At 36.6% G+C, this 21,659-nt stretch overlaps 2 protein-coding genes across 3 annotated transcripts; both read left to right on the top strand.

Annotated features, from left to right (window-relative positions):
- The first annotated feature begins 329 nt into the window (after positions 1-329).
- LOC135642658 (protein SGT1 homolog) lies at positions 330-9,645 on the top strand. The gene is made up of 10 exons (XM_065158968.1): positions 330-534; positions 1,022-1,091; positions 1,872-1,996; positions 2,549-2,708; positions 3,305-3,401; positions 3,513-3,578; positions 7,914-8,052; positions 8,811-8,893; positions 9,055-9,159; positions 9,354-9,645. Exons 1-10 carry the CDS (start codon positions 375-377, stop codon positions 9,459-9,461), a joined length of 1,113 nt encoding a protein of 370 aa, XP_065015040.1. The 5' UTR covers positions 330-374; the 3' UTR covers positions 9,462-9,645.
- A 310-nt stretch (positions 9,646-9,955) lies between these two features.
- LOC103991652 (peroxisomal ATPase PEX1) lies at positions 9,956-21,529 on the top strand. 2 transcript variants are annotated; one of them, XM_018828403.2, is made up of 17 exons: positions 9,956-10,477; positions 10,775-11,046; positions 12,499-12,620; positions 12,728-12,816; positions 12,894-12,929; positions 14,059-14,158; positions 14,649-14,691; positions 14,790-14,887; positions 16,724-16,788; positions 16,951-17,447; positions 17,545-17,632; positions 17,702-17,848; positions 18,679-19,247; positions 19,347-19,485; positions 19,555-19,623; positions 20,153-20,275; positions 21,165-21,529. In XM_018828403.2, the coding sequence occupies exons 2-17, from the start codon at positions 10,826-10,828 to the stop codon at positions 21,276-21,278; spliced, it is 2,520 nt and encodes an 839-aa protein (XP_018683948.2). In that variant the 5' UTR covers positions 9,956-10,477; positions 10,775-10,825; the 3' UTR covers positions 21,279-21,529. The 2 variants fall into 2 exon arrangements, with proteins under 2 accessions (XP_018683948.2, XP_009409439.2); XM_009411164.3 differs by having other exon boundaries at positions 10,770-11,046.
- Positions 21,530-21,659: the final 130 nt, after the last annotated feature.

Genomic DNA, 21,659 nt, shown 5'->3' with positions numbered 1-21,659 from the left:
GCAAGGAGCTGTGATTGGTCATTACCTGTGGGACCTCGACAAAAGACCAATAGAGAGCGTAGTTTCCATGTATGGTAACTGGGACTCCTCCGATTCATGAATCCTAGGGAGGATTCGCTCCAACGATGTGCGCCTAAAATTCCGATCGGATGGTTCTTATTCGAAGAACGAGACTCGGCTCCACCTGCAGTAGGCTGTTCTTATCGCTCAGATCCCATAACCGTAGGATGTCATTTAGAAGCAGGGTTGCATGGAATCCGAACGCTTTTGCCCTGCTGCCCTTTACGTCGAGCCTCCTCTCCTATTTCTTTCGACTTGGTTGACCTCTTTGGAATCTCTCTGTCGCGCGCTCTCTCTCGCTCTCACTCTCTCCAATGGCGACGGATCTGGGGAAGAGGGCGAAGGAGGCCTTCGTCGACGACAACTTCGACCTCGCCCTCGATCTCTACACCCAGGCCTTGGATCTGGAATCCGGCAACGCCGATATCTTAGCCGATCGCGCCCAGGCCAATCTCAAGCTCGGAAACTTCACCGGTACGCTCGTCCTATGCCGTTCTCCAAATTCCTTGTTAGGTTTTCCGGGTTTTAGATTAGCCAAATCTTGAATCCACCATCTCATCTTATCAAGGCCAAATCATGGAAATTTGGCTTGCTGTAGTCAATCCAAAGGTCTTTTGCCACTAATCCCCTATTTCGTTGCCCTCTCGACCCACAAGAACTGAACTGCTCTGGATTGACTACAATTTCTATGACAGCAGAGCGATCATGGTACGTTGGTTTGTATTCACATGTGAGATAAGAGTCCTATACTTTTAATGGCATTTGTTGCAGGTCGTCTTCTTTAGAAGTTAACTCTGTTAGACAACTACGAGGGATGCGCTACTAACTTTTCTGCCTTTTGGACTATACAACATAATATGCATGACATGGAATGTGGTCTAGGGTTATTGCTTTTTCATCATGCTTTCTTTTTATTCAATCTAAGGCGATTAAATGCAGCTTCAATCCTTTTGTTTTTCAGAAGCTGTTGCAGATGCAAATAGGGCTATAGAGCTTGATCCTTCAATGACTAAAGCTTATTTGCGCAAGGGGTCAGTTAAAGATGCTTGTTGATGTTATACTCTGTAGCTTTTATGGTTGAAGTTTTATATATCTTTTGTTTTTATGAAGGTGCATATAAACCATATGTTTTGTGATTATCATATAAGTAGGTGAGAATTGTGCTAGCTAGAGTGTTCAATAGCCTAGACTTTCATCATCAGAGGTTATTGATAACTTAACTGAAGTTACATTTATGTTATGCCACTTTTGTTCTATCTATTCCATAACCTTTTTTGTTGTTGGTCAATACCAGGAGTGTATTTTTGGTGGAATGCCTTTGAAACAAAAATTGCTTGCCGTTTCTTCTGATGAACTTTCCTTATATATGTTTTAGTTATCAGTTGGTTAGTTTCTTTCTATGTTGGAATGTGTCATTTGCTCACCTAGCTGTGACATTATAATTGATTATCTGGTTGGTTCAACTAGTTAGTGAAAATATGGGTTTCCACTGTGGTGGATTACTATTCAAAGTAGACTGAGATGTATGAACAATTTTGAGCTCATCCTCAAAGGACATTATATCTCATGACATATGATGCCTTTGTGGGTAACTTTAAGCTGAGAAGTACAAATTTATCCTTCACTGCTTGGTTGACGAAAGCAGCTCACATCATATGGACTATACTATTATAATTGTGTTAATTTGGCAGCTTGCTTATACAAATTTCACTCTCCATAGGTTGATGTTTGTGACATTCCAACTCTATTAAACTGATTTTGAGTTTTTCCTTCTCCCTGAAAGATCTGATAATGTAAGTTGCCACCTACAGTATTGCTTGTATCAAGCTTGAAGAGTTTCAGACTGCAAAGACAACTCTCGAAGCAGGTGTTCTGTTAGCACCTGGTGACTCAAGATTCACCAAATTGATCAATGAATGTGATTACTTTATTGCAGGTACATTTCTCTGTTATAGATTAATGTGTTTTCTTGAGTACCTGTTAAAATGATATTCTGTTTCATCCTGCTGTTATGCCATGGTAACAAATAATATATATTTGGATGTTTTGTATTATTTTATGACAGTTCAAAACATCTCCTTCAAGAAGTCGAAGAGTAGCTTACATTTGCACATCTTTTATGACTTTCATCAAAACTGAGTCAAATGGCCTCATATGTCTGTGCCATCATACTCTTTCCTGCTTAGAGATCAATTTTGGGTTGCTTTTTACTCTCATAAAGTAGTAAGCTTGCATATGATTTCTTACTAGTTAGTAGGTTTGTCGTACCGCGACATACCGCTCGGTACAAGCGACATGTATAGGAGGTATATACTGGTTTGTTGGTATGCCCCACCGTATCGTGTGTTGGTATACTGGTATGTACCATACCGACGGTTAGTCGGTATACCAGTATGGATCGGTAAGACAAACCATGCCAGTTACATCTCTATTAACGTGGAACATTTACTTCTTGATATATCTTCATATCATTTTCATATACATGCAGAGGAGACAAATGGTTTGCGAAAGGAAGTAAGGCGCAATGTTTTACCAATTACATCATCCCCTTCATCAAATAGAACTACTACTGAAGTTGTCAATGGTTCTCAGTCCACCCTTGTTTTACCAGATTTGGTCAAGGAAGTGACAAACAAACCAAAGTACAGGTGGCTTTTCAAACTTCAAAGTTATCTGTGCTTGTGGTAATTGTCTCCATTAGCTTGATTTGACAAAAGCTAAGCGAGCTGACCTTGCAGAACGATCACATGAATGCTTCTTACAGATGATAGTTACCCTTCTCCTGCAAAGCCTTGTGCAGATTTTGATTAAATTCTTTTCTCTTGATGGAACTGACAAAACTGAATAGGTTATATGGCAGCCTTGACTTCAATATTCCAGTAGCTAGGTTGTTAATTGAGTTGGAAACTTAACATGTGATAGGGTAAGCTGATAAACATAAAATCTAACCTAATATATGTAATGGAAATACTAAGGATCTGAGATGAAGCTAGCTCTGGAACAAATCTCTTTAGGTGCTTAAATTTTGTGACAATATTGTCAATTTCGATTGGAAGCTATATGATCCTCACAAGTGAATTAAAAAAAAAGTTCATTCATAATTTCTTGGTTTTTGATATCTTCAGTACTTCTACACGAGTAAAAGCATGGTTTGAGTTTCCATTTGTTTCTGTATAATCCTGTGTGATTTGACTTAATATTTTTTATTTTTTCTATCTTCTTTTCTTTTTCTTCTGTAATGCAGGCATGACTACTATAATACTCCAACAGAGGTGGTCTTGACCATTTTTGCCAAGGGCATTCCTGCTAAAAATGTGTCTGTTGATTTTGGGGAACAAATAGTATGCTCTTCCATGAGATGTTTCCTTTTTTTCTTTTGATGTTTTACTTATATCAGCTTATCCGCTAATATTTTTACAACATTGACATGATTATTGATTGCTATCATGCAGTTGAGTGTTATCATAGATATAGCTGGGAAGGAACAGTATAATCTTCAACCTCGTTTATTTGGACAGGTATATGGTTTTCTAGACATTTCTACTGCTGTTCTGATAATAATTGTTGAATGGTACATGAGACTGTCAACTGATCCTCCACGAGTTTTCTGCTTTTGTTTCCATTATGACCCATTCATCAAAGAGTGCTGTTTGGTGTGTGAAGCTTACACCTTTTTCTGCATCATTTCATATGTTTCCTTAAGTTTTTACCTCACTGAAGCATTTACTGCTTCGATGTCCTTTAAGAAAGGGTTATCATATGCTTTCCAGTTCAGCGTTATATTGTCTGATGCTAGCTAGTAATTTGATAGACCTTGGATTTGGGTGTCACAAAGTAGATGGTGCACAAGCCCTCTAGGAATTTCATGCTTCATACATATATTGAGAATAATATTGCAGTGTCTTTTGAACTCATAAGAATCTTTTTTTTGCTATTGACCGTCATTTAGGTGAAATATGTTGTCAGTTTATGCGATCGTTGTTGCATATGCACCTTGGTCCCTTAGTGGATCAATTACTACTTGAGAAAAGTAGCTGTCTTGTTAGTTTGTTTCTATGGGCCACATGCAGTAAATGATCAAGCATGATAACCTATAGATAGCTTCACCAAAGGCAGGAACTGTTGAGATTTGATTCATAGTTATCTATCTAGATAGTTATCGTGATTTAGTGGTTACAGGATGATTTCAACAACCACCTCAACCATGATCTAGTAGTTATAGGATGATTTCAATAACTACCACAATTATTATCTAGTAGTTATAGGGTGGTTATAACTAGGTCCTATAAATAGGACCATAGTTCATGAAGCAAGGTAATAGAGAGTGTGTACATTTGGTATCTTGTAAGTGTTCTTGTCAATTCTCTTATTTTTAAATACTACATCAGTTTTCTTGAATCGAAAGGATTCTTTTACTTGGATCGTAGTATTCTGTTTTTTCCTTGCTCCTCCATCCCCAACATTTGTGGTATCAGTGCCTAGTTTCAATCTGAACTGGGCATTATGGCTTTCAATGGCAATTTCATGTCTCAACTCCTTATCCCCCATCTTCTCGAGCAAAAGCTATGAATTTTGGAGTATCAAGATGAAGACTCTATTCAAGTCTCAAGATCTTTGAGACTTAATAGAGAATAGATATGCAGATTCAGATGACGAAATCAGGCTGAGGGAGAATAGAAAGAAGGACTCAAAGACATTGTTCTTTATTCAACAAGCTGTACATGAGACGATCTTCTCAAGAATTACAGTAGTGACAACCTCAAAGTAAGCTTGGTTGATACTTCAAAATGAATTTCAAGGCTCATCAAGGGTGATTACGGTAAAACTTCAAACCCTTCGTCGTGAGTTTGAAATTTTGTTCATGAAAAACAATGAATCGGTACAAGATTTTCTTTCTCGAGTGATTGAAATTGTTAGTCAAATGAAATCTTATAGTGAACATCTTCCTGATCATATAATTGTTGCAAAAGTTTTGAGAAGTTTAACTCCGAAATTTGATCATATTGTTGTCGCAATTGAGGAGTCAAAAGATTTATCTACTTATTCATTTGATGAACTAATGAGTTCCTTGCAAGCACATGAAGTAAGGTTGAATAGGTCACTTGAAAAAAGTGAAGAAAAAATATTTCAGGTTAAGGGGGAGTCTTCTACTTCAAAAGAAGATAAAAAATCAGCAGGAAGAGGACGTGACAGAGGAGGATTTCGTGGTAGAGGAAATAGAAGAGGAAGAGGACACTTTGATGGGCAAAACAAAGGCAATCAAATTATGATAAAAAAAATTACAAGAGTGGAATTCAATGTCACTATTGTAAAAAAATTGGTCATATGAAGACAGATTGTTGGAAAAGAGAAAAGAAAGCAAGTTATGTGAAGGAAAATGAAGAAAATAGTAAGTTGTTTATGACTCATTCACAAGTTCATGATATCTCAAATGATATTTGGTTTTTAGATAGTGAATATTCTAATCATATGTCAGGCATAAAGTCAATATTTAGATATATTAATGAAACTCACAAGTTGAAAGTTAGACTTGGAGATAGCAAGCAAATCCAAGTGGAAGAGAAAGGAACAATTGAGGTGAAGACAAATCAAGAGAAGGTAAAATACTTTGATAATGTTTTCTTTGTTCCTACTTTATCACATAACTTGTTGAGTATTGGACAATTGATAGATGATAGATATTCAGTAATATTTGATGATAGTTCATGCACTATTAAAGATAAAAAATCTGATTTGATTATAGTAAATGTTTGCATGACGCAAAACAAGATGTTTCCACTTGATGTGTTAAATATTGAAAGGCATGCGCTTGTCGCAACTCAAAAGAATGAGTCTAGTTTATGACATTTAAGATATGAACACCTTAACATTAAGGGTTTAAGTAAAAAAGGAATGGTTTTCGGATTACCTAAGATTAATACACTTGATGTATGTGAATGATGTATTTATGGCAAACAAAGTAAAATATCATTTCCTATTGGAAAAGCATGGAGAGCATCCAATTGTCTTGAATTAATTCATGCTGACTTATGTGAACCTATGTATACAAAATCATTTGGTGGAAATCAATATTTTTTATTGTTTACGGATGATTATAGTCGCATGAGTTGGGTATATTTTTTTAAATTGAAATCTGAAATATTTTAATTTTCGAAAATTCAAGGCACTTGTAGAAAGGCAAAGCGGTAGATATATAAAGACACTTTGGACAGATAGATATGGTGAATTTTTATCTAATGAGTTTAATTCTTTTTGTGAAGAAAATGGTATTCACAGAGAATTGACAGCACCATATACACCAGAGCAAAATGGTGTAGTTGAGCGTAAGAATTGGATTGTCATTGAAATGACAAGAAGTTTGCTTAAAGGAAAAGACAGAATACTACGATGCAAGTAAAAGAATCCTTTCGATTCAAGAAAACTGATGTAGTATTTAAAAATAGGAGGATTGACAAGAACACTTACAAGATAACAAATGCACATACTCTTTATTACCTTGCTTCATGAACTATGGTCCTATTTATAGGACCTAGTTATAATCATCCTATAATTACTAGATCATGATTGTGGTAGTTATTGAAATCATCCTATAAAACTATCTAGATAGATAACTATGAATCAAATCTCAACACTCCCCCTTGATTCATAGTTGCATACATCGATTTGCGACATAAAGTAAACATGCTTTTGAACTGGAAGCGATTTGGTGAGGATATCAGTTTGTCAAGCAATATGGCTTAGAAGACTTCTTGAAGATCTTCATCAAGAATAAAAAGAAGCAACGGAAATATTTTGTGACAATAAAGCCACAATTGCACTGACGAAGAATCCAACGTTTCATGGAAGAACGAAGCATATAGAGATATACTATCATTTCATCCGAGATCTTATAGCAAGTGGAGCCATAACAATGAAGTATTGTGGAACAAATGAACAAATTACGGATATCCTCACCAAATCGCTTCCAATTCAAAAGCATGTTTATTTTATGTTGCAAATCGGTGTATGCAACTATGAATAAGGGGGAGTGTTGAGATTTGATTCATAGTTATCTATCTAGATAGTTATCATGATTTAATAGTTATAGGATGATTTCAATAACTACCACAATCATGATCTAGTAGTTATAGGGTGGTTATAACTAGGTCCTATAAATAGGACCATAGTTCATGAAGCAAGGTAATAGAGAGTGTGTGCATTTGGTATCTTGTAAGTATTCTTGTCAATCCTCTTATTTTTAAATACTACATCAGTTTTTTTGAATCGAAAGGATTCTTTTACTTGCATCGTAGTATTCTGGTTTTTCCTTGCTCCTCCATCCCCAACAGGAACAACAAACAAATCATTATATACTGACTATTGTCCTTGGTAAATGTTGCATCTTTAAGTTACACTATATTATATTTTAATGACGCATGTATGTACCAATTTTATAGGAGATTCCATGTCTTTCCAATAATCAAGGGCAGTTTCAAACGAAAAGAAAATGAGGAAATTTGTTTTAAGGTAGACTTGACTTGCAAAGGAGACTAGTTAGTTCACCGACTAGGTGAGGTGAGTTATCCAAATGTTAGTGGTGCAAGGGCACACACAGGACAATCCAAAAACAAATATCTTTAAGGAATTATTATCCTTTTGATCCTGCATTTTCTAATTCTGTAATCAACTCTTTCCTTTGGTTCTCTTTGTGTTTGTACAGTTAACTCAAGGCCATTTTATGTACATCAAGTTTTTTTTTTTTTTTAACTCTTTTAGATAGGCTAACTAGTTTGCTAAATCACTCTGATGCATTTTTTTGGTTTTAGCTTTTCATGTCTGGTTTAGTGCTTAAAATGTGCTTGGGTATCAAACAGATTATACCAGAGAAGTGCAGGTTTGAAGTGTTGCCCTCTAAAGTTGAAATCCGTCTTTTAAAAGCTGAAGCAATTACTTGGACTTCATTAGAGTTCAGTGACAAGAAAACAGTTCCCCAAAAGATTAATGCGTTGCCAGGTGGGTCATTAATTGTTCTTGCTGAATATAATACTCCATTTCGTTCTACCAAAATAGCGGAATAATTGGTATTCTTGGCAAGTATAGCAGTGTGGTTACTGTGAAACTATAATATCTTCTTATATAGTGCTGCTTATAATGGGCATTGGCACTTCTAAGTTAGATCGTTTCTGCCCATCTCAGATCTTCCCTTGTCTTCATTTGATCAAAAGTAGTTTATTCTGACAAAAACTGATTTCTTCATGGACAAAGAGTCTTTGTTGTTTATTTGATCTTTTGTCTCTCGGGCAGTGCCTTTCTTTCCTAGGTTGATTCTTGACCAGAGTTCTCTTAGAGCATGTCATAGAAAGCATTCCCTTGGAGAAATATCACATATGCTCCTTTAACATCTTAAAGATCATATATTCACAAAGACACCTATCCGAGATTTTTCACTATTTTATTCCATATGTTTAGCCTCTCTATGTGCACATTCTTCTCCATTATATTAAATCTTGTCAACAGATATACCTTCTTTCTATTTTGTTTCTTCTATGAGTTATTGGGTACTCAATGACCTCGTACCTTCTTTATATTGATGCGTTTTGAAGATATGCTCATTAAATATTCAATACGGGAATTTTGTTAAAAAATTGAGTATGTTACTATGTTTATTCTTTAAAATCTTGAATGTTTGTAGCAGCAGCACTAGATTTACAATTTTATTGCTTTTTTGGATATTCACCTACTGACTATTAGTCTGAAAACCGAATCCGCAGCTTCTAAAGAGCAGAGACCGTCATATCCATCCTCAAAATCCAAAATTGATTGGGACAAACTGGAAGCACAAGTAAAGAAGGAGGTATGTAAGTAACATAACGCATGAAAGACTGCTACTTGTCGTGTATTTACCCCAGTCTATATTATTGGTCTGAAAATAGCATTTTTATTGTTATGTGTGAACCTATGTATCTCAATTTTGTGGTAGCCATTGAGATCTGCATGTTGCCATTATATCTCCAGGAAAAAGAGGAGAAACTAGACAGCGATGCTTCACTGAACAAATTCTTCCAGGACATTTACCAAGATTATGATGACGACGTAAGACGAGCAATGGCCAAATCCTTTGTAAGAACCACCTATTCTTGCTTTCGGACTATCCTTAGATATCAGCCTCAACTCGACCTGTTCTAGTTGCAGCCTTGCTTTTTTATTAGACTCCATCTAGACCTTCCGAAACTTGTCTCTCTATGTTGCCATTTTGATATCACATATATGTATGTATGTATGGGAAGATAACTCGGTTCTTATTTCAAATATAGGTTGAATCAAATGGCACGGTGCTGTCCACAAACTGGAACGAGGTTGGTTCCAAGAAAATGGAGAGTACTCCACCCGATGGTATGGAGTTGAAGAAATGGGAGTACTGATCTCTGTTCTTCTCAGTCTTGGTCGCCTCAGAAAGAACTGAACATTTCTATTTCATGAGCATGATTATGTGATTGTATTGTTCTACTTTGGACCAGCTTTGCTTTCGATGCTTTGCCCCGGTTTCTGATATGTAATTCTTGTTTCGGTTAGTGTGTGAAGACATGAACGCTCCTTTGTGCTTTACGTTTGGATAGAGATAGGCAGTTCGAAATGCTTGTCCTTTTCCGTCTTTTCGTACAGCTCCCTTGCGAGAGATGGTATCATGCTGTTGTTTCGGTATTACCACTACGAGGCTCTATGACTTTGAGATTCGTGCCGCATTACATCACTCGACTGGTTCGTCGAACGTGAAGATTCGTGCTTGCATGAGAACAAGACCACGTGCTTGTCAGATGGCTCTCCTCCTCCGGACGGGGAGCGTGCGGGTCAGATCTCGACGAATCCTCTACCAGCATGCAGGTGCGTCCGCCTCTCCCGCGTCGGCAAAAGCCGGTCAGGAGCCAGCGCCTCCCCCTCCGCACGCGTGCGTCCGCCGGTCGCCAATGGAGTCCGACCTGCGGCGCCGGGTGTTCGTGACACGTGGGATGCATGCAAGGCGCTTCGGCATGTGCAACTGCGATGTTCAGTGGACCTCCACGGTGGGTTGCCCATCTCGAGCAACGCGGACGGCGGAGGATGGTCCGCCGTGAAGGATACCGAAGCCAATTGGCCGTATTCGGCGACTGTTTTAAGGCTCGGCAGCTCTTAAACGCAGATCGACTCACTGGCAAGTAGGTTGGAGTGGCCGGAACAGCGTTAGCTGCAGTTGCCCCGGGTAACTCCTTGCTGGACGCCCCGTTCCTTGTTCAAAAAGAGAGGACACAGGCCTCCAAATCGAGCCCTTTTTGCGGCGATCATTTAGGGTTTACGATCCGCGAGACCCGCGCCTATATCAAGCGTCTCCAACCAACGAGAGGAAGCGGTTGAAGTCTCGTCCGGACTCTCGGAGGACAAGAACTCGAAACGCAAAAGACTGGTAAGTTCCTGTCCGAATCCCAAAGATCGGATCTTGAATTCTCTTCTTTTCCCCTTCCTTCCGAGGTCGCCTTCCGTTTCCCCCTCTCTTTATTGACGTTGAATCGACAAACAAGGCATCTTTTGTTGTTTTCTTGAGTACACTCGGATTGTGTGTCTTCTCCTCCGGCGTCACCGAATTCCGACATTTCTGTTTCTGTCTATGATTTCCTCATTGGAGTCCTTCGTTCGTATCTGGATCGCAATGGAAGAATTATGATTTGTACGTTGTCTTTGTTGTGGCCGGGGAGAAGTTTAGTGAGGAAGAAAGAGATCTTGAGGGTTTCCGGAGATTTCTTGGGGTGACAAGATGGAGCAGAAACATATCGTCATGTCGGCGCTGGGAGTTGGGCTCGGCCTCGGCGTCGGGCTGGGGTTGGCGTCGGGGCAGACGGTGAGTAGGTGGGCGGCACCGCAACCAGGATCTTTCTCCGGCGTGACGTGCGAGAACATTGAGCAGGAATTGAAGAGGCTGGTCGTGGAAGGGAAGGACAGCAAAGTTACTTTCGATCAATTCCCCTATTATCTCAGGTAAAAATCGTCCGGGTTGTGTTGCTGTTTCCTTCGCCATCATCATTTGGTACATTCAATAGTCGTAGCATCACGAGTTCTTGGGAATTAAGCATACACGATACTTGGTGTGATCAATGAAATGCTCTATTTGCCCGATTGCTAATTCATGGATAACACAAATGTTGCTCCCCTTTGACTTAAGTCATGTTCAATAACGAGAACTACAGAATTTTCCATGTGTGGGGTTGGAAATAATTGGAACTTTGAAGAAAAAACAGGACATCTTATAGTTATGTGATCAGTGAATTATTCTACTTTGGGTTTTCTATACCTTTTCAAGAACTGCATCAGATTTGTCTCCGAATATAATGCTTTTATGATGTAAGATTTGTGTCGATGTTGTTTATGTCCTTTCATGTTCCACGATTTTTTTTTTAAATGGAAAGATATTTCCATTACATTAAATGGTGTATATGTTGCTCACACGTGAACTCAACCTTGAGACCTATCACTTGTACAACAATGTACAAACCAATTTGGATGTCTCGCCAAGGATCCTGTTCCACGATTAGTTTCTTTAAAAGACAAGCATCCCATCTATTTTAATGGAACTGACATCTTTTAACAGCCCTGATGTGTGATGAGGAGTAGATTTATAGTTTTTTAGAGAGATTTTCAATCTTCAGTAAAATGGATGATCAGAAAAGAAATGAATTTATTGGTGTGTGTTCTGCGATCGAACATCAAACCAGTCTTTATTGAATCCAGCTTTGTCAAATTTGAATTGGATAAATTTATAAACCCATGGGGTATTCCTAGGGCCCATGTACTTATGCAAACTTTTTAGACTGGGGAAGAACTGCAAATTCCTAATATGGAAAGTAAAACAAAGAAACATGAAGAGCATGACCAATAGAATTTAGGAGTGCTTCATTGAACAAAGAAACTATCTTTAATCTTGCTACACGGTGGAGTTCTGGAGGTTATTACTATAGTGCTCTGGCTGGGGGAAGACCCTTTTGTTTTTCGCAAAAGTTTCATTTTCGTGTCTTTAGTTATTTTGATTCTATGATTAGAACCTCAAGTTACTAAAAATAACTTTGTGACACTTTGATTTTCATTGTCACTTGTATCTTTGTAGTTTTTTATTTTATTTTATTTTTACAATGTTATTGAAGCTAATGCTGGTGGTAGATTGCCCTTCGGTCTCTATCAAGAGAAGTTGGGGTCAGCTGGGTTTGATAACAAACCATGAATTGTTCTTGAAACTAGATGTTACCTAGCATTTGTCTTCATTACATGCTTTAACTAGTGTTTGTTACCTATAGCTAGTGGTAGTTGCTTGTAGATTGAGAATGTGACCTTATTTTTCAACATTTGTACATTTTAAAAATGCTAAATTATATATTTTGGTTGTTATCTTGCTCTGCCAGTTCTTATTGCTCTGGGTTTTCTTATTGTCAATGATAGTGAGCAGACTCGAGTAATACTGACAAGTGCAGCCTATGTTCATCTGAAGCAAGCAGATTTTTCTAAGTACACTAGAAACCTTTCTCCTGCAAGTCGTGCTATTTTAGTATCTGGCCCTGCAGGTAGTCCTTTTTCTGGGTAATAGTTCTTTGGACTTTTGGTTTCTATCTATCGATGAATACATTTCTATTTTATGCTAAATCTGTCTAAAAATGTTTTCAATGGGAAGAACTTTATCAGCAGATGCTTGCTAAAGCTTTGGCTCACTATTTCGAGGCAAAGTTGCTGTTGCTAGATATTACTGATTTTTCACTTAAGGTATGTGTATTCATTAATTTTGTCTTTATATTTAGAAATTTTTTATGCTAACTTAAGCAACGAATCTTCTTTTATAGATACAAAGCAAATACGGAAGTGCCCCTAAAGATTCTGTAAGATTTCACAATTTTATTAAAATATTTATGAAGCTTGTCCTGTTATGTATTAAGCAGTCAATTACATCCTTCTTCAGATATATATATATATATATATATATATATATACATATACATATACATATACATATACATATATACATATACATATATACATATACATATACATATACATATACATATACATATACATATACATATACATATACATATACATATACATATACATATACATATACATATACATATACATATACATATACATATACATATACATATACATATACATATACATATACATATACATATACATATACATATACATATACATATACATATACATATACATATACATATACATATACATATACATATACATATACATATACATATACATATACATATACATATACATATACATATACATATACATATACATATACATATACATATACATATACATATACATATACATATACATATACATATACATATACATATACATATACATATACATATACATATACATATACATATACATATACATATACATATACATATACATATACATATACATATACATATACATATACATATACATATACATATACATATACATATACATATACATATACATATACATATACATATACATATACATATACATATACATATACATATACATATACATATACATATACATATACATATACATATACATATACATATACATATACATATACATATACATATACATATACATATACATATACATATACATATACATATACATATACATATACATATACATATACATATACATATACACATATACATATACATATACACATATACATATACATATACATATATACATATACATATACATATATACATATATACATATATATGTTTTTTAAAATCACCATTTGGTATTTGCCTATGATCCATGTTTCCATTCTTTCGATCACCACATTATTGATTAGCCATGTGTTGTAAGCATAAGTTTCATCTTAACTAGAGTTTGTTTCTTGTTCATTTTCTTTAGATATCAACAATGAAGTCTTGAAGAGGTTAATCTAAGGCTCAGCACTTATTTAAGTTGTTTTTTTTTCTTTTTCTGCAGACATTTAAAAGATCCATATCTGAGACAACACTTGAGCGAATGTCTGGTTTATTTGGGTCTCTTTCAATCATGCCTCAGAGAGAGGAACCAAAAGTTACTAGTAGGGATACCTTGTCCTGTCTTTATTTGAAGTATTGCAATTGGAAGTTGGAAGTTTGCTGTGGTTGATTGATTATCTTTTAAGGTCTTTCTGCCATTCTATATGAACAATCAAGTGAAATAAAAATGTTTCTCATACAAGAACTAACTGGAAATTGAACTTTGGATGGTTGACTCCTTTTAATTAGGTTTATTTAACTAAGTGACATTTTCTTTTCTGTATTGACAAACATGAAACAAAATTTCATCCATAATTATTTTCCCCCATTAAAGTTGTGCAACAGGAGGTAGCTACTTTTTCCTCATGGATTGATTTATGCTTTTAATATATAGGTTTATCTAATTTAAATAAATTGGTAGAAGTAAATGGTTGTAATTTTAAAATATGAGATCACTAATTTTCAGGTGACATCACTCTTTTGTTCAGGTTCTTAAAAAAATTGGTATTAGTTGTGAAGGCTCATTAATACCTTTGCGGACATTATTTGCAGGAAATTTGCACAGGCAAAGCAGTGGTTTTGAGATAAATGCAAGGTCTAGAGAGCAAAATACTATTATGAAATCTATGTATGAATAACTGCAAGGCTATTATATCTGATCCATTTACTGTTGCCTTGCTGTTCTTACGGTAGGTCGGAAAGCACCAGTAATGCGCCAAAGCTTCGAAGAAATGCCTCTGCTTCAGCTGATATGAGTTGCCTAGGGACACAATGCCCTCCTCTTAATCCAGGTTACTATTTCCAGATATTTAATTAATAGGACCTTATAGTTAATTCATTTCTTTTGTTGGCAACAACATCATGAAGCAACATTATTCAATGGTTTGTGAAGTTCTACATTCTGACATAAAACAACATTTTTAGGAGATTTTTAAAACTGACAAGTTCTGATGCATATACTGAACATGAATCAGGCTAGCTTGAAATGTTGCAACTATGTACCAAAGAAACCCAGATGAAAAAAGATTAAAGTTTGAACTGTTTAATGAAACTGCATTTAAGAATAAATGCCACTCCATAAATTATTGATCTGCCTGTAAGATATATTTTCAAAGGACATTGAAGATGCTTTCCGCTTTAAGTGCAGCAAATGTTGTATTCTAGGCTAGCTATATATATTCAGTTCATTCAGTTGATGATTAATTGGATCTGCTTGCACTCTGTAATTAATTCACTAGCACAGGAAACAAATGACCTAAACTGGACTGGTAGAAACTGCTTTGTATGAGTTGTGCAGCATGGGAAAAGCAATCCATGAATGTAAGTGTTTCACAAAACATGCTGTCAAAGTGTTTATCCATGAAGCATGATTCTGTTGAAATTCTTTTATTTGGAAATCACAGAAACAGGAAAACAACCACCAACTCAGAACTCCTGTTCTGGAAGCTTGCTAATATAAAAAATTGCTCACTTCTTCTATTACCTTCATTGACTCAATTTGATGTATTGCAATTACAGACGACTGCAGCAAACAAAATTTGGGCCAAGGTTTGCAATACCGAATGGTATCACCCGGTACGGGCAGTACAGAACGGTCCGCCAGCTGACTGGCATGCGGGCCACTTACTACCGGGTGGTATTAGCCTGGCTACGGCGAGGCTAGGCGAGGAAGAAGAGACGTTCGAAGAAGAGGAAGAGGGAGAAGCTTCAAGAAATAGTACCCGGCCCGCCTGCTCCTCCTCCTCCTCCTTCTTCGTCTTCTTCTTCTTTGCTGTGGCGCCCGTTGCCATCGCTCCCTCGACACCGCAGCTCTTCAGCGCCCGCTGCCATTGTTCCCTCGACACCGAAGAAAATTCTTCTTCTTCCGCGCCTTCGCTGTGGCACCCGTTGCCATCCCTCGACGCCGTAGCTATTCGCCTAGGGTTCGAGCGTTGCTAAGTTATATATTTTTTATATTTAATATCATTTAAATATAATATATTAATATCGTTTTAAGCACACCATTGTTAGCTATTTTATATTTCTGTGATTTTATATTATATATATATATTTAATATTATTTAATATTAAAATTAATTTTAATATTTTTTAAGCATACCATTCGGTACGCGGTATGCCCGTACCATACCGTATCGAGAAAAGCACGAAACTCTGATACGGTACGAAATTTCAATCTTTGAATTGGGCCATCACCTAACTTGATATTACCTCTTGCCTATGCAAGTTGCTTCATGTTTTAGTCTAACTTAGTTTCTCCATGAATGTTTTCACCTTATTCTCTCCTATCAAAAGGTCATGGATTGGGTCAAACTCATCTTTATTCCCAACAAATTACTGTTTATAGATTTAGATACTTGTAGTTACTCAAGATTCTCATTATATGACTTTGGTTTTCATGCATTAGTTATTCTGTATGACCTTGCTGTTAATTTTTGTTTCCACTGCCCTAATAATGGAAAGAGCAGGGCTCAATTAAATGTTAACATAAACTTTGCTGGATCTTATATGAATATGGATCTTTACTCATTATTACCGCTTGTTATTATTCTTTTTGTTATCACTGTTGGTGTATGATTCTTGACAAACATATATAACTTTTGTTCCTCATAGCTTCTGGTTGAATGCAGCTCTTCTCAAACGAACCATAAGCTGGTCTTTTGATGAGAAACTACTTGTACAGTCACTTTACAAGGTACTTGTTTCTTTGTAGTGTTACCTTTCTGGTCATACTGGAGTCTTTTTTAAGGTCTGACATGATGGAGTTGATAGGTTAGGATCATTTGAGTGCTAGAAAATTTTCATGTTTGATTTTACATGCTTAGCTCAACTAATGGCTGATGCTGGATGCTCCCAGGTTCTGCATTCAATATCCAAGAACAGTCCTATTGTCCTATATTTAAGGGATGTTGATAGTCTTCTATTTATTTCTAAAAGAATGTATTCCCTGTTCGAGAAGTTGTTGAAAAGGATAAGCGGACAAGTGTTGATACTTGGTTCAAGGAAGGTGGAAGCAGGAAGTGACTTTAGAGAAGTGGATGAAAAGTTGAGTCTTTTGTTCCCATACAATATAGAGATTAAGCCACCTGAAGATGAGACTCACCTTGTTAGCTGGAAAGCCCAATTGGAAGAAGACATGAAAATGATTCAATTTCAAGACAACAGAAACCACATTACCGAGGTACTTGCAAGAAATGATCTTGATTGTGATGATCTGGGTTCAATCTGCCTCACAGACACAATGGTTCTTAGTAAATACATAGAGGAAATTGTAGTGTCAGCAATTTCATACCACTTGATGAATAACACAGATCCTGAATACAGAAATGGAAAACTTGTAATCTCTTCAAAGAGGTCTAGTGGATTCTATACTTTGGCTTTTATCATCTCTTTTTCAGGGATAGGCTTTTTCTTTTTTTATTTTGTGATTCTAATTGTGTTTATTGATCAGTCTATCCCATGCATTAAGCATATTCCAAGAAAACAAGCTAAATGCTAAGGGAACTGCACAGCTTGAGGGAAGTGCTGATTCAATGAAGGTTTGTAGCCATGGTTTTCACTTTTTCTTTTGTAAGATTTCCCTTCCCTTTACTCTCTTTAATTTCTAGGAATCTGGAAAAGAAGACTCAACAAGTGCCAAAAAATCTGAGACAAAAACTGAAGCTTCACCTCCTGAAAGTAAAACTGAATTAGATAAGTCTGTTCCTGTAGTGAAGAAGGACAGTGTCGTTCCATCTCAACCGCCAAAAGCACCTGTATGCTAATTCCTCTTTATTTTCTCCTTTTGACTGTTTATATTGACTTTTTACATATGTGCTTCAAGATAACATTATAATAGGTTGTTACGTACATCCTTAGAGAGAAACTTATTCTCTATGGAAGGTTAAACGAAATTTTGAATTTTCAACTTTCTTAGGTATACTGAACTTATTAGGGTATCAATATGATAGCCAAACACCAATTCAATTCAAATGCTTAAGCTAATTGGCCAACATGTAGTATATGTGTAGCCCAAATTTAACTTTGTCAACCATATAATACTATCTGATTCTTACATATTCTGACAAAAATGTGATTAGATTTGAGACAACTATAAGAAAGAAGGTGATGAACCAGATTCTTTCTGAGGAATGCCTCACACTGAGGGCTCTTGGTCTCAGACACTCTTCACACACGAATGATGTTCTTATACCATTAGATAAGAAGAAAAGATTTGATCACTTTTACTAATACATCAAGGGGGTAAACCATTATATAGGTTTATGAGACTCTTTAATAAGTAGACTTTTCAAAAATAGTTAATTACATAATTTTCTGAATTCTATCTAAAGAGGCATCTCGTACTTGAATAGGGACTAAAATAGCAATCTGGCATAAAATATGACACCAGAAGTGTTCAAATATGGTGAGTCGAAAAAATAATTCTTACATTTTGTCCAAAAACATTATCTTTACTCTTTGGGAGCCTTTTCCAAGCTGAATTGCAACTTCTGGTTTATATTAGATGGCTTGTGTAAAATTCACTGATTTATAGGATTTTAGATAAACTTTGTCCTCTCTCACTCTCTCTCTCACATGCATTCAGGAAGTTGCTCCTGACAATGAATTTGAAAAGCGGATCAGACCAGAGGTTATCCCAGCAAGTGAAATTGGAGTGACATTCGATGATATAGGTGCCTTGGATGATATCAAGGAATCACTTCAGGAGCTTGTTATGCTTCCTCTTCGTAGGCCAGACCTCTTTAAAGGTGGTCTTCTTAAGCCTTGCAGAGGAATATTACTGTTTGGGCCACCTGGAACAGGGAAGACAATGCTTGCTAAGGCTATAGCGAATGAAGCTGGTGCAAGTTTCATAAATGTTTCCATGTCTACCATCACTTCAAAATGGTTTGGAGAAGATGAGAAAAATGTTAGAGCATTATTTACCCTGGCTGCAAAAGTTTCCCCTACTATTGTTTTTGTTGATGAGGTTGATAGCATGCTTGGGCAACGAAGCAGGGTTGGTGAACATGAAGCAATGAGGAAAATAAAAAATGAATTTATGACTCATTGGGATGGATTGCTGACAAAGCCAGAGGAACGTATTCTTGTTCTTGCAGCAACGAACAGACCTTTTGATCTTGATGAAGCAATTATTAGGAGGTTTGAGCGCAGGTCTGTTATGTGTTTTCTTTCCCCTACCGTCAGCTTGCATCGTAGAGTAGCTGATATGATCATATGTTGACCAAACTTCCCACTTTTTCTTGTTAACAGAATAATGGTTGGTCTACCATCCCAGGAGAGCAGGGAACTTATTCTGAGGACGCTTTTGTCAAAGGAGAAGGTTGAAGAAAAACTGGACTTTAAGGAGCTTGCAACAATGACAGAAGGGTACAGTGGCAGTGATCTTAAGGTTTGTGCAACCTCTTCAGTTATGAAGCAATAAATTGTCTTTTTCACTAAAGGCAACTTTTGAAAGCAGAACCTGTGCACCACAGCAGCATATCGTCCTGTCAGGGAGCTGATTCAGAAAGAAAGACTCAAGGAATTGGTATTACTTTTTTTTTGCATTTTTTTTTCCTTTCATTTTTGACTGCTCAGTTCTTTCTTTGTATATTTGACTACTCAGCTTCGAAATGAGAGGTTTTTTTTTTCATTTGTATCATGTAGATATTAAAATTATGGAGGTTGCTTTTCTTTCTTCTGTTTTTGTGTGGTTTTATTTCTTGGTAGACCCTTTTTTGTTTTTTGTTCAAGTAGGTTGAACATATTCTATCCACTTGTTCCCTTTTGCCCATGATGTTTGTTCACATTATGAAGTTTTAGTCGGTTGAGTTTTTATTTGAATATTTGTCTATATTGTTTTCCGATGTTGCATCAAGCCATCAACCTTAGTCATGTGAGCATCTTCCTGCATTGTGTCACTTGGATGGTTGATTTAGTGTTCTGTTGCAGCATTACTTCTTTCCAGCTGGTTCAAGTTTCATGATGATATTTGTTGCTCTATTGATCAGCATAAGCTTTGTCGAACTATTTCTTTCTTGGTTCAGGCTTCACAACACATTCTTTTTTCTCCATAGGAGAGGAAGAAAAAGGCTGAAGATAATCAAGCAGAGGCTTCAGAAACAAAGGCAGAAGATAGAGAGGAAACAATTGTCCTAAGACCATTAAACATGGAAGACATGAAGCAGGCAAAGAACCAAGTGAGTTCATCTTCTCTTCTATGGTTTTATGAATGGAATTTGTGTTTGTAGCTTAATTTTGCCCAGTGAGAAAATCAATTGGCACATCAGTTTTCTTCAGTATACAGTTGTTATTGGATTAGTTGGATCATTTTTTTGTTCTTATTTTACAACTGATCATGAGTCTTACTATAATGTGCATTAGCAATTATTTGGATCTAGGAAGATTGACACCTGAGGGGGATTTCAGTGTTGCATTCTGTGTTAATGATAAACCTGTTACTCTAGAGGGCTTTTTAATATTTTACATGGTATCGGAAATGACTTCATTACCATGTTGTGGCACACAAAAGGCATGTGCAGAAGCAATTAGTCTTGCTCTGCCCATCACTTGCCCAATGTTCTCGGACGAGAACAAGATGGTCGGTGATGCATATCCACCAGCATGGGATGATGTAGCTGCCACAGACAACCTTCAATCATGAGAATGTTTCTCATGCTAGTAAAACATACTGAGCCGTCTAGTCTGAATGTAACATAATTTTTCCTTGTAGTCATAGTTGTGCATCTTGAGTAATCATGTAACATAATTTTTCCTTGTAGTCATAGTTGTGCATCTTGAGTAATCTTTAGATTAGGTCATTTTCAGGAATCATTTTGGTCCTAGGCTGAAGAACTTGATATGGCTTCTGGCCTACGAGCAAAAGTCTGCTAGCTCGTACCGTAAATATTAAGAGTTCTTGGATGCAAAGGTCTGCGGGTTTTGTCGAACCCTTACAAAAGAGAGAAGTTGATCGTATGTCCGAAAATATCATGGTCACTCACCTGTTTGTGTTAAGATTTACTTATTGACAGAATTCTCTAGTTTTTGTTAGAGAATATACTCATCACTCATCTTTCTAATTTCCAGGTTGCGGCGAGCTTCGCAGCCGAGGGGTCCATCATGAGCGAGTTGAAGCAATGGAACGAGTTATATGGCGATGGTGGCTCACGAAAGAAGCAGCAGTTGACTTACTTCCTATGAGATGTTCGCCACACTTCTTTTCTGCTGATAAAGCATATCGTGAAGATGGCTAAAATGACACACAAAGCAGCCTTGACATCACAAAGAAGATGGTGGAATTCATGAGAGCATAGATTAGTTGATCTTCATCAAGTTAACTTAGTTTGGCTGCATCATCTAGCGAAGGTGTCATTGGATTGTACTCGTTTTCCCTGTAATATGTTTTTGACTTCAAATTATTTAAATTAAAGCTTATGTGCAGTTGAGAATAATTAATATGCAGACGATCATGTTGCCCCCTAACAATCATGGTTGTCATTGCCATTTACATACATGCATGTTGTCTTATACTATGAGATGCTGAGACGGATTTTATTTGGCCCAGATGGGAACATGAAATAT

The sequence above is a fragment of the Musa acuminata genome, chromosome BXJ3-7 (assembly GCF_036884655.1).
Source record: "Musa acuminata AAA Group cultivar baxijiao chromosome BXJ3-7, Cavendish_Baxijiao_AAA, whole genome shotgun sequence".
NCBI classification, from domain to species: domain Eukaryota; kingdom Viridiplantae; phylum Streptophyta; class Magnoliopsida; order Zingiberales; family Musaceae; genus Musa; species Musa acuminata.
Note: the sequence above shows the minus strand (reverse complement) of the source record. Positions and strands in the feature narration are given on the sequence as shown.

Bases quoted from the DNA above. Each gene is read 5' to 3' on its own strand.
- LOC135642658 (XM_065158968.1), top strand. From the start codon at position 375: ATGGCGACGGATCTGGGGAAGAGGGCGAAGGAGGCCTTCGTCGACGAC. The intron at 1,092-1,871 runs GTCAGTTAAAGA...TGCCACCTACAG, and splicing joins AAAGCTTATTTGCGCAAGGG to TATTGCTTGTATCAAGCTTG. The intron at 9,160-9,353 runs GTAAGAACCACC...TTTCAAATATAG, and splicing joins GAGCAATGGCCAAATCCTTT to GTTGAATCAAATGGCACGGT.
- LOC103991652 (XM_018828403.2), top strand. From the start codon at position 10,826: ATGGAGCAGAAACATATCGTCATGTCGGCGCTGGGAGTTGGGCTCGGC. The intron at 12,930-14,058 runs GTAAGATTTCAC...CTTTTTCTGCAG, and splicing joins GAAGTGCCCCTAAAGATTCT to ACATTTAAAAGATCCATATC. The intron at 14,888-16,723 runs GTTACTATTTCC...GGTTGAATGCAG, and splicing joins ATGCCCTCCTCTTAATCCAG to CTCTTCTCAAACGAACCATA.